The sequence below is a fragment of the Kryptolebias marmoratus genome, linkage group LG3 (genome assembly GCF_001649575.2).
Source record: "Kryptolebias marmoratus isolate JLee-2015 linkage group LG3, ASM164957v2, whole genome shotgun sequence".
Classification (NCBI taxonomy): domain Eukaryota; kingdom Metazoa; phylum Chordata; class Actinopteri; order Cyprinodontiformes; family Rivulidae; genus Kryptolebias; species Kryptolebias marmoratus.
In genome coordinates this window covers 527,432-537,537 of record NC_051432.1, presented here as the reverse complement: position 1 = coordinate 537,537, position 10,106 = coordinate 527,432, and the positions used below count along the sequence as shown (strand labels likewise).

Genomic DNA, 10,106 nt, shown 5'->3' with positions numbered 1-10,106 from the left:
AGTCCAGAAATGTGCAGTTCTAGGCACAGCCAAGATACTGCGCAGAACCCTCAAGCTCCCAGGCCTCTGGTAGAGGACCCGAGCTCAGAGGATGAAACAAAGACCACCCGCGGAGGGTGAGAAGGGATTTTTTTTTTTTTTATATATAAACAAACAAGGGAGGCATTTCAAGATTATTGTTGTTTCACTCTGGAGCCCTGTTTTTTAAACATAGCATTTCAGAGCTCCTCAAATGTTGTTTCTGGCTGAAACAACTGAAGAAAATTGTGTTTCAAGAAAACGCCGTTCCCATGTGAACAAACCGTTAATCTCTCAGGCCACACTCAGTTCATTCAAATCCTATCCTTCAAGTCTCAGCCTGTTTCAGTCACTTCTGGAGTCCTCCAGAGCTCTGTCCTCTTTTGTTTATAATCTACTGTTGCACCTCCTTCCCCCTGGTCCTTTCTTCTGTAAATAGAAGGTAAACCTCCACTGCTACACTGATGATGCACAGCTGTATGTTTTCACCGAACCCCCCCACTCTTCCTACTTTGTGACTGTATGCAACAACTCAAACCCTGGTTCCTCTTCAACTTTATCGAACTTAGCAGTGATAAAACTGAGCTTCTCCTCACTGGCATTAAAAACAACCTGACAGTTTTGGACTCCCTCCTTTAACCACATCACACCCATTTTTCAGCAGCTTCACCAGTTTCCTGTTAAACCTCTCACTGATTATAAAATTCTGCTCCTCACACTGAGGACCAGTCATAACCTCTTTCCTCAGTGTGTTTCGGATCTTTTGCACATCACACCCACCAGAACTCTTCATCCTCCATTCATCTCAACCAGTGGTCTCCAATCCTGGTCCTCGAGGGCCACTATCCTGCATGTTTTCCTTGTTTTTTTTGAATCGCCGTGTTGCTGAAAAGTTCTATATAAATAAATTTCGCTTCACTTCACTTTCTCTGCTCCAACACACCTGATTTGAATCAATGGGTGATTAACAGGCTTCTGCAGAACATGAAGAGGTGATATAATCACTGAGTCAGGTGTGTTGGAGCAGGAAAACAAGTAAAACATGCAGGATAGTGGCCCTAGAGGACCAGGATTGGAGACCCCTGATCTCAACTGTTCCTCATGTCTGTCTGATCACCATGGGGGTTCAAGCTTTCAGCCACTCTGGCCCCTGCCTCTGGAGTTCCCTTCCTCCTGATATCTGTAAATCTGACACTTTCTGTTCAGCTAAACTTTGCCATGGTAGCTGAGACTCATTACAGTACCAAAACAACTAGAACTCCTTCATTTATCAACATAAGATAAGATTTTAAACTGGCATGGAAGGTGGCAGGCGATATGCATTCCCGCAAGGAATGCTAGGCCTTTTTTTTTAATAGTTTTTAATCATGTTCAGTTAGGTGAACCTGAGTGTTTTGAAAGGCTCCTATAAATATAATGCAACAAATATTTGCTTTTTAATGAAACCCAAATCTAAAAACCAGACAGCTGCTGTTAACTCCAAAAACGCTTGTTTTTCTATTCTTCTGATTAACTCGTGTTTGTGTGGCATGTTTCCTCAGGGACCTGCAGCAGGAGACTCTGCGGCAGAACCACCCCAGCTGGCTCCGGCCCTCGTTCGTCTACAACCACCACCTATTTTCGCTCTGCCTGGCGGTGGTGGTGCTGGCCATCCTGCTCTACATCCTGCGCCTGCGGAGGATCCACCAGCGGGAGCTGCGGCAGGCCGAGGCTCTGGACCTCCTCTGGGCTGAGGAGGGGGAGGCTCTGCTCCCCTGAGAACCCTGGGTGGGACAAGAGGCATAGGGCTGCTAACAGTTTGTTCTCCGTGGACCCACACATCTTAAACCACAGGGCCAGAACTGAAGAATGTGAGTGCGGAGGGCACATGTTCATCAGAAAAGCTTGAGAATTAGCCACTTATAATGTCAGAGAGGATCCAAAGCTTACTGAGCCCAGAGATCAAACTCTGCTGTGAACTCTTTGTCTTTGCAGCTTTAAACACAGAGCCAACAGACTGAGATGTTTCCCAGAATCACTTTCTCCTCTCAACTCTGGATGAAAAGAATTTCCTGGCTATACATCAACCCCACCTTTTATTTATGTAGTTTTTTTTCCCTCCCTGGTTTCTCCTGTAAGATTAAGTGTTAAACAGGAGTGAGAAGCTTCATCAAAGCTGATTTCTGTCTGAGGATGTTCAGTATGGACTCACCTGAAGGGGAAGTGACACAATAAGCTATTTATTTACCTCTGATTCTTTTAAGGATTCAGGTTTTTTCTTATTTTGAGTTCTACTAACATTTCCATAAATTCGGATTAGGTGCATTCAATCCCAGGATCAAACTAGGTAATCACTGATACCATTTTTCTTTTTAAACAAAGTAAAAGTACTTACATTTGAGTACTTGCCAATGCCAAGTACCAGTATGAGTACTAATACATTTCATTCCACTTCCCACAGTTTCTTTAAAGAGGTGTTTGAAAATCAGAGGGGCTTGCTCCTCAAACAGAGGAGAACAGCAGCAGTGCCTGTTGGTGAGCGCTGAGACAGTCAGGAAACTCTGGCTCCGATCCGTATATTCTCAGGATCCTCTTTGGCTCTGTGACAGACTGTAGTGTTGTAGAACGTGCTGTTCTAGCGGGTCCACCTGTCCTGTTGGAGTCTTTTAACTGGCTGGTTGAGCTGCCCATGAATCTGTAGACTCAGGCAGAACGCTTAAATGTCCAAATATGTTCCATCTCACTGCTGCTCTCCTCTGTGCCTAAAGGCCCTTGTTAACCACCAGCTGGAGGGTGTGTGCGACACACACAGGCTGCTGTTAGCAGACTCTGAACTTTTTTTTATACGTTTTACCAAATTGTTTGAATTGAAAGTGCTAGATTTCATCTCTCCTCTCAGCAACTTCGCTGAGCAGAATTTGCTGTCTGCTTTGATTTTGTTATCATTCACATAGGCAAACGCCACAATACTGTAGAATCTAAACACTTTTCTGAGTACAAGTACATGGTATCAGTGCGTCCCTACATGAATTGTTCATTCTGTCCACCACCTTGCTTCATTTTGAACAAGTCGGGTGTTTTAGAGTTCGTCTCTAGAGATCTGTTTTTCCCAGACATGTTTCATTTATCATTCACTGCAGCGTGACAGACATTCCCTGAAGTCATCATTCAGACATTTTAACATTTCTGACCTTTGGTTCTGTTGTAAATCTCTACTTGTTAACAAAAAAAAAAAACATTCCTGCAACCAAATGTGAGGAAGCATTTCCCTATTTCACACTCAGCCATGAAGGCTGTTATCACTGTAACTGCTGAACTGATGGGGTTTAGGAATGTGGGTGATGCCACAGGGGGATCAAATCTTTTTTTTTTTTTTTTCAAAGCATCACATGTCTTCAAACCTGCAGTGATACTTGAAGGCCACTCATGTCCTGCCAAGTGCTCCCCTCCTTTCTCCTACTACTCCTCGTCGCAGAGCTCATTCAGTCAGAGAGAAGCTGAACCCAAAGGGCATGTTACCAGAATAAAAAGGATCAGTTCAGTGTCTGGATGAACGTGCTGAAAGCAGCCGAAGACCCAGGAAGCCTAGTTTAATCAGATGTTTGATTTGTGAGTGTGATAACTGAAGAGTTGTGGAGGAAACTAGTCTCATCCATCAAGGATGTGGCAAGAACCACTTTCAAGCCATTTCTTTTCCTTTACTGTATTTGATTTGTGCGCAGTGAAATCAGTGTTTTTGCATTTTGTAAGTAGTTGCATCATGTGATGGGCCGACAGAGGAAGCAGAAACTCATCACGATGCAGATGTGTGTTGAGGTCGAGCCGGTGAAACTTCCTAACAAGTTCTGTAATGTGCCAGGCCCAAAGTATGAAGATCTTTTTCTTTCATGAGAATTAATCTGATTGGTTTCAGTGGAGGGGAAGATTTATCTGCCACACAGGGGTGCTGGTGTTGTTGTTTTTCTTTTGGAGGGGGGTGGTTTGTTTTTTCTTCTTTGAGAGGAAATTTGTAAAATTTTAAATACCTTTTTTCTTTTTTTCTGTTCGTCCTGATACACGAGCTTGTTGAGCTGTCATTGTGTGTGTGTTTGTAACTTCATCAGTGCACCGCAGACCTTGTTGTGATCTGCCTCAACGTGGGTTTTTAGATTCCTGCTGCTCCTGCAATGTTTGAACTGCTAAGAGGACCAATCTTTTCCAGAGCTGGGCAATGTGCAATGTTGGACTGAACTGTAAATCACTTTTGTATGTCTTTTTGATAAATAAAAAGAAAATGGAAATGTGAACTTGGATCAAATGAAACAGATTTGTGTAAATGTGTGGATCTCAGGAGACAAACTGCTGATTCTGAACCCCACTGCTGCAGGATGTGGTGAAACCAAACAGAAAAAATTAAATTAATCACACATTTCCCTCACAATCTCACCGCGTTCACACAGGAAGCTGCTAAAGTTATTAGCAAGTCAAATGTTCCTTTTTTTTCAAAACAAGGGTAGAGATTATTTATGTTCAGTAAACAGGTTTACTTTTATAAAGACACACAACTCTTTTTATTTTAAAAATATACTTTAATACAACAGCTGCATATAAATATTAAAATATACATTATACAGGTGTACAGTACACTCACACAGAACAAAAAAAAATATTAGGCTTCTATTTGTACGGCACTTCTTGTATTTTTGATTTTTTTTTTTTCTATTGTTTTTGTAAAGGTTACTTACCAATGAAGGAGTTGTACATAAAAGTGTGTTAATGGGTTAACAGGTCCTAGGTGTTACTGAAATATTGTGGTTACTGAACGACAAACAGGAGCGGGGTGCAGGGTGGAGCTGGGGACGAGTAAGGGACACTGTACAGTATAGGACAATGTGGAATGTTTACTCATCTCTTGGTCAACCAGCCTCTTTTCACTCAGACCTGACAACCAACAGAGATGTCAATATTCAGCCTCAGCAGGACACCAAAGTATCGTTTCACCTCTAACGAGACATCATGCTTATTTTTGTTAATCGCCATCACCCCACCGATCCAGACAGAAACGGCTGACTTGGTAAAAGCCACGAGGTGTCTCAGCTAACGCCGCATGTATCACCACTGCGTTTGCAACACAGAGCTGAGCGTCCGCTTCAGGCTCCCAGCCTCTAACAAGCCCATGTAGACTGCTACTATGAAAGGGTTCTGTTAAGGTGTGTGTGTTTGCTTGCTGCAGGGAAACTGTTGGTGCTGTCACAAACCAAAGGAAACAGAGTTTTAATGAAAGACCCAGAGATCCTGGTAGGCTGATTATTAAAGATCAAATATGAGCGAGACAGATATGCTTACTAGTTTATTAAAACTTTGAAAACTGTCCTAAACAACAATTTCACAGAAATACTGACCAATCCAGCTCTACATTTTTAGGCTAAATATTTATCTCAATGTCATGTAAAAGGGTGGGAATGCTGAAACTTTGGCAGAACAAAGAACATTTTTGCTAAGACTCCTGGGTAATTTGTACGTTGGACACTTTGTACCTTTGCAACTTTGGTTACTACAAACCCATACTTTTGTGGCTACAAAACAAAACAAAAAACATGTTTTTGATAATTTAATGTACTGGAGAATCATTAAAAAATACCTTCTGTAGTTTGAGTGTAGGCTAATGTTAGCTAAGTTCCGAGCCCTGTTCCCTACATCGTTGGTCTCTATAACGAACCTTGAGCAGCCATTGAGCAACAAGGGCAGATCACCAAGATAAAACCTGACAAAAATCTAACTTAATCCTCGACAAGAACATGGAAATAAATACATGGTACACAATGGCACAAGCTACATACAAGATGGTAACTGCTAAGTACAAAATAGGAGTCCAAAGTGGCGAAGGGACAAATTAACCTGCACGCTTTAGCTAACAGTAAGTAGCTGGGAGTCTGTAACTGGCGCTGGCCTCGGGCCATCTGACATCAGCCTCATTAATAGAGGAATCCTCATGCAGATCAGCGGGGCTAAGCTGACACCTCCCCATCTGACTCAGCTGGGTGGCAATAGAGACGGGCCTGAAGATGCAGGCCACCGCTGCAGGTGGTGGCACTCCTCCTCAGCTGTCAGACTGTGACGGCAGGCGGAGGTGGCAGTGGGGATTAAAAGGTTTTGGATGAACTACTCAGGGGCCCTGAGTGAGTGAGGGTGGCTCCTTTGAAACCAGAGAAGCCCGAGCGTCTCTGACAATGTGAGCAGTGGAGCAGAGTGGGGACAGGCACCAGGAGGTCAGCGGCGTCCCACCAGTGTAGGCTTACTGATGGATCTATTCAGGTCCGACCAGTCCCCACGGCGGTCACATGAAAACTCAGGGGCTGCCTTCATCCCTTCACTGTTTTCCTTGGTCACTAGATTTATGCTGGTTTTTTTTTTTTTTTGGAATGCAGGATTTACCAGAGAATCATTGAAGACTAAAAACCGATTCTGTTTAGAAAAATCTTAGTTTCCTATGTTGTTTAGTGTTAATTGTTGATTATAAACCTTCATTTAAAGGGATAAAATGCCCTTGTTTTGGATATGAAGAAACAATGTTAATTCAACCCCCTTGGAGGGGAGGGGGAGAGGGGGACCGCTGCATGGCCACAACACCTTAATCCCCAAAGATAAGTTAACATCACAATTATTACAAAATGATCGAGTTCACTGCTGCCAAAAATATTACCAGGAAAAAGTCAACAAGTTCCTTTGATTTCTCAGCTGTCCCCTGCTAAAGGGGATGAAGGTCCAATAAGAGTCCCCCAGCTTTATGCAGAGTCATATGAAGTCAGAACGGGGCAGATCTGAAAACAGAGCCCTCGGTGCTCCTGAAGCCCTATCTTGGTCGGCCCAGGTTAAGCTCAGTTCAGATGTGACAGTAATGAGAACTGCAACAGGAAAGAGACCAAATATCTTTTTTTCCCTCCCTTGTATATCTGCCTCTGGCTTCCAGGCGAATGTAAACAGAAACCTTCAGGGAAACTGACTCAGGAATGTGAGCAGAGACAAGAATCCTGGCCAAGAGTGCCACCCCCTGATAAAGGTTTACAGTTAAAGGGATATTAATACACAAAAAGGGCCAGAATACTTTTTTAAGAAGAGGGAAGCCACGCCATCACTGAAAGCTGCTATGCAATGATATTATTTGTGTAAAATCTGCCACCTTTGTTTAACATGAAAACATTTTTCTTCATTTCAGTTTTTGCCTTACAGCTGAATGCAAACAGTGAATGGTGTTTTATGTTACATAACAACTGTAGACAAAGGAATACTCTGAGACAAACACTTCAATTCAAAGAGGAATCTTAAAAAACATCATCCCCATGACAGACTGGCAGGACAGCCCTTTTAAACCTTGTTGATATTTAACAATATTTCAATTTATTATTTATGTGTTTTTGCTGCAGAAGCTGCTATCCCCATCAAACCCCTCTAATTTGAAACAGTAGGGGTGTTGAGTAAAATGTAAATGAAAACAAAATGCAATGATTTGCAAATCTCATAAACCCATATTTTATTTACAATGGGACACAGTAAACATTAAATGTTTAAACTAAGAAACTGTACTATTTTTACAAAACAAAATAGAATTTTGAATCTGATGGCAACAAAACATATAAACGTAATTCCAGGTCCTTGTTTCCCGTGAATCATCTCCTCTTTTTTAACATCAGTCTGTAAACATCCAGGAGCTGAGGAGAGCAGCTGCTGGAGGTTTTAGAGGGAATGTTGTCCCATTCTGCTCTGATGGAGGATTCTAGCTGTTCAACAGTCCTGGCCTTTCTTTGAAGAGCTTTAGTTTTATGATGCATCAAATGTTTAAAATTAGTGAGAGAAGCACCTGGACTCTTCTGTTATGAAGCCTTGCTGTTGGAATGGATGCAGGATGAGGTTTAAGATTGTCTTGCTGAAATATGCAAGGTCTTCCATGAAAAAGATGTAATCTGGATGGGAGCAGATCTTGATACTTTTGTGCATTGATGTTGCCTTTCTAGATGTGTAAGCTCCCCATGCCAGAGGCACTAATATACCCCCATACCATCAGAGAGGCAGGCTTTTAAACTGTGTGTTCATAACAAGCTGGAGGGCCCAAAGACACGGGCATCCAATATTGACTTTTAGCTCAGATTCTTGATATCTTTTGATTATGTTATGAACTGTAGACAATGTAATCTAATCTAATCTAATCTAATTAGATGTAGACTGTAACGGACTGGTGAGCCTCTGCTCCTAAAGCTGTTTTTTATTTGTACCACTTACATCACTACCGGGGGCATGTTATTTTCAATCCTATTTCTCAAAAACAGGCCTAGACAGGACAGGGGCAACAAAAGGCTGTTACCCCTTGGTTAACAGCCTTTTGTTGCCCCTGTCCTGTCTTTTTTTGAGATGGGATACTATCATCAAATTGAAAAAACTTGATAAAAAAAAAAAACTTGTTTAAACAGTTTAAACATTGGATATGTTTACTATGTTCCACTGCAAATAAAATATAGGTTTATAAAATGTACAAATCTTTGCATTCTGCTTTTCATTTACATTTCACAACTTTTTCAGAATTGGAGTTGTAGTTTGCCAACTTTCTAACCCAGGATGCACATCTCTTCAGCTAAGGAAGGGCAGTGAATATCTTTAAAAAGGAGACATATTATCTTTTACCAGGTTAACACAGTATATTACAGAATGGTTAAACAATGTGAAAAACTAGCTCTAAATTTGACCCACTAAGCAAGCAGATGTTCCGTCTCAGGATGAACAATATAATTAGTCATTGACAATTGCCAATAAGTATAATAATACCACATACATATCATGGTATAATTTAAGGAGGCCTTAATGGTATAAAAATATAGGTACCACCCAACTCCAACTGGGAGTGGATCTAAGCGTGTTTTTAGTTTAAATGATGCCTCCCCACTAAGTTCCACTTCAAAACAGACTTGATGATCAGATTTATACAGCATCAGTCATTGGTTTATTAATATCAGTATATCATGTATCAGTAAAAACAATATCATTCACCCCCCCACACTTTTCTTTACATTGTTGTAGAGTTTACTGAATTACACTTTTGTCGAAGATTTGTGCTGGTCGAGTCGAACAGATTCCTCTCTACAAATGCAGTCAGATGTGCTTCAGTTCCATCATTTATTCCTCTTTAGATCTGTTCATGAGTCAGGTTTTTGTTGTATTGTAAGGGTGCCTCAGGTTTTAAACTTGAGGTCAAGTCATTCATATTGTCAGATTACACTAACATCAGTAGGAGTCAAAGTGGTGAGCAAGAGCGACCAGAGGGTCGTGGGAACCAAGCTGTGTGACATCGTTGGAACAACACGAGCCTTGTCATAGATTTTATTCATCAGGTGGCTTGTTTGAATTTTAAAAATGTATAAATTTCACTAAAACAAACTGAATTAATGTGATAGTGTAATGATAAAGTCAGTGATGAAGTTACAGCAAATTACAAGTCTGCTTATGTGCAGACTTTTAAAGAGTAAAAGTCTGCACATAAGCCTTATTATCTAGTTTGCTTTACGGTATCTTTCAGTGTGGGCCTCAGATGGTCAAGGCTGAGCTGTGAGTAGAAATAAAGAGTGACAGGTGGATATCTTAAACTGGGATATATTTTTCACCTCATAATCAGAACATCTCACTCAGGTTCTGTCTACACTACTCAAAATATTTTTTTTAAACTGATATTTTCAGCTGTGTTTGCACCTCTTGTCCACACACAAACAGAGTTTTTGGTTAAAGAAAAAAATGCTTTTTTAAATGACTTTTTTAAAGTGGAGATGTTTTTTTGTGTAATAATCAGAGGGTTGCAGAAACGATGGTGTAGCAGCCTGTTTCACACACGCCCAATGTCCACTATTGCCCTTGAAACCAAAACAACAGTGGAGCCATTTTTACTGTTTTTTATGCCTGTCTGTCTTTAAAACTTTGAATGTGAGCTGGAATGGTTAATAACAGAGGAAATTATAAATGGAGAAAAGAGCAACAATGTATCTGTGAGAATCTTTAGTTAAACTAAGAATGTTCTCTCTCTGCACTTTTATATGCCATTATTATGATTAATATGGACATTCTTGCCACCTAGTGCAGCACAAGTATTT

At 41.1% G+C, this 10,106-nt stretch overlaps 1 protein-coding gene across 1 annotated transcript in view; it reads left to right on the top strand.

The window, feature by feature from the left end:
• Positions 1–4,283, top strand: part of LOC108246275 (ectonucleoside triphosphate diphosphohydrolase 7) — a 21,987-nt gene extending 17,704 nt beyond the window's left edge. The window contains exon 14 of the mRNA XM_017433738.3: positions 1,560–4,283. Within this exon, the coding sequence (XP_017289227.1) occupies positions 1,560–1,776 (217 nt within the window). The 3' untranslated portion in view covers positions 1,777–4,283. The remainder of the gene's footprint in view (positions 1–1,559) is intronic.
• The last annotated feature ends 5,823 nt before the right edge of the window (positions 4,284–10,106 follow it).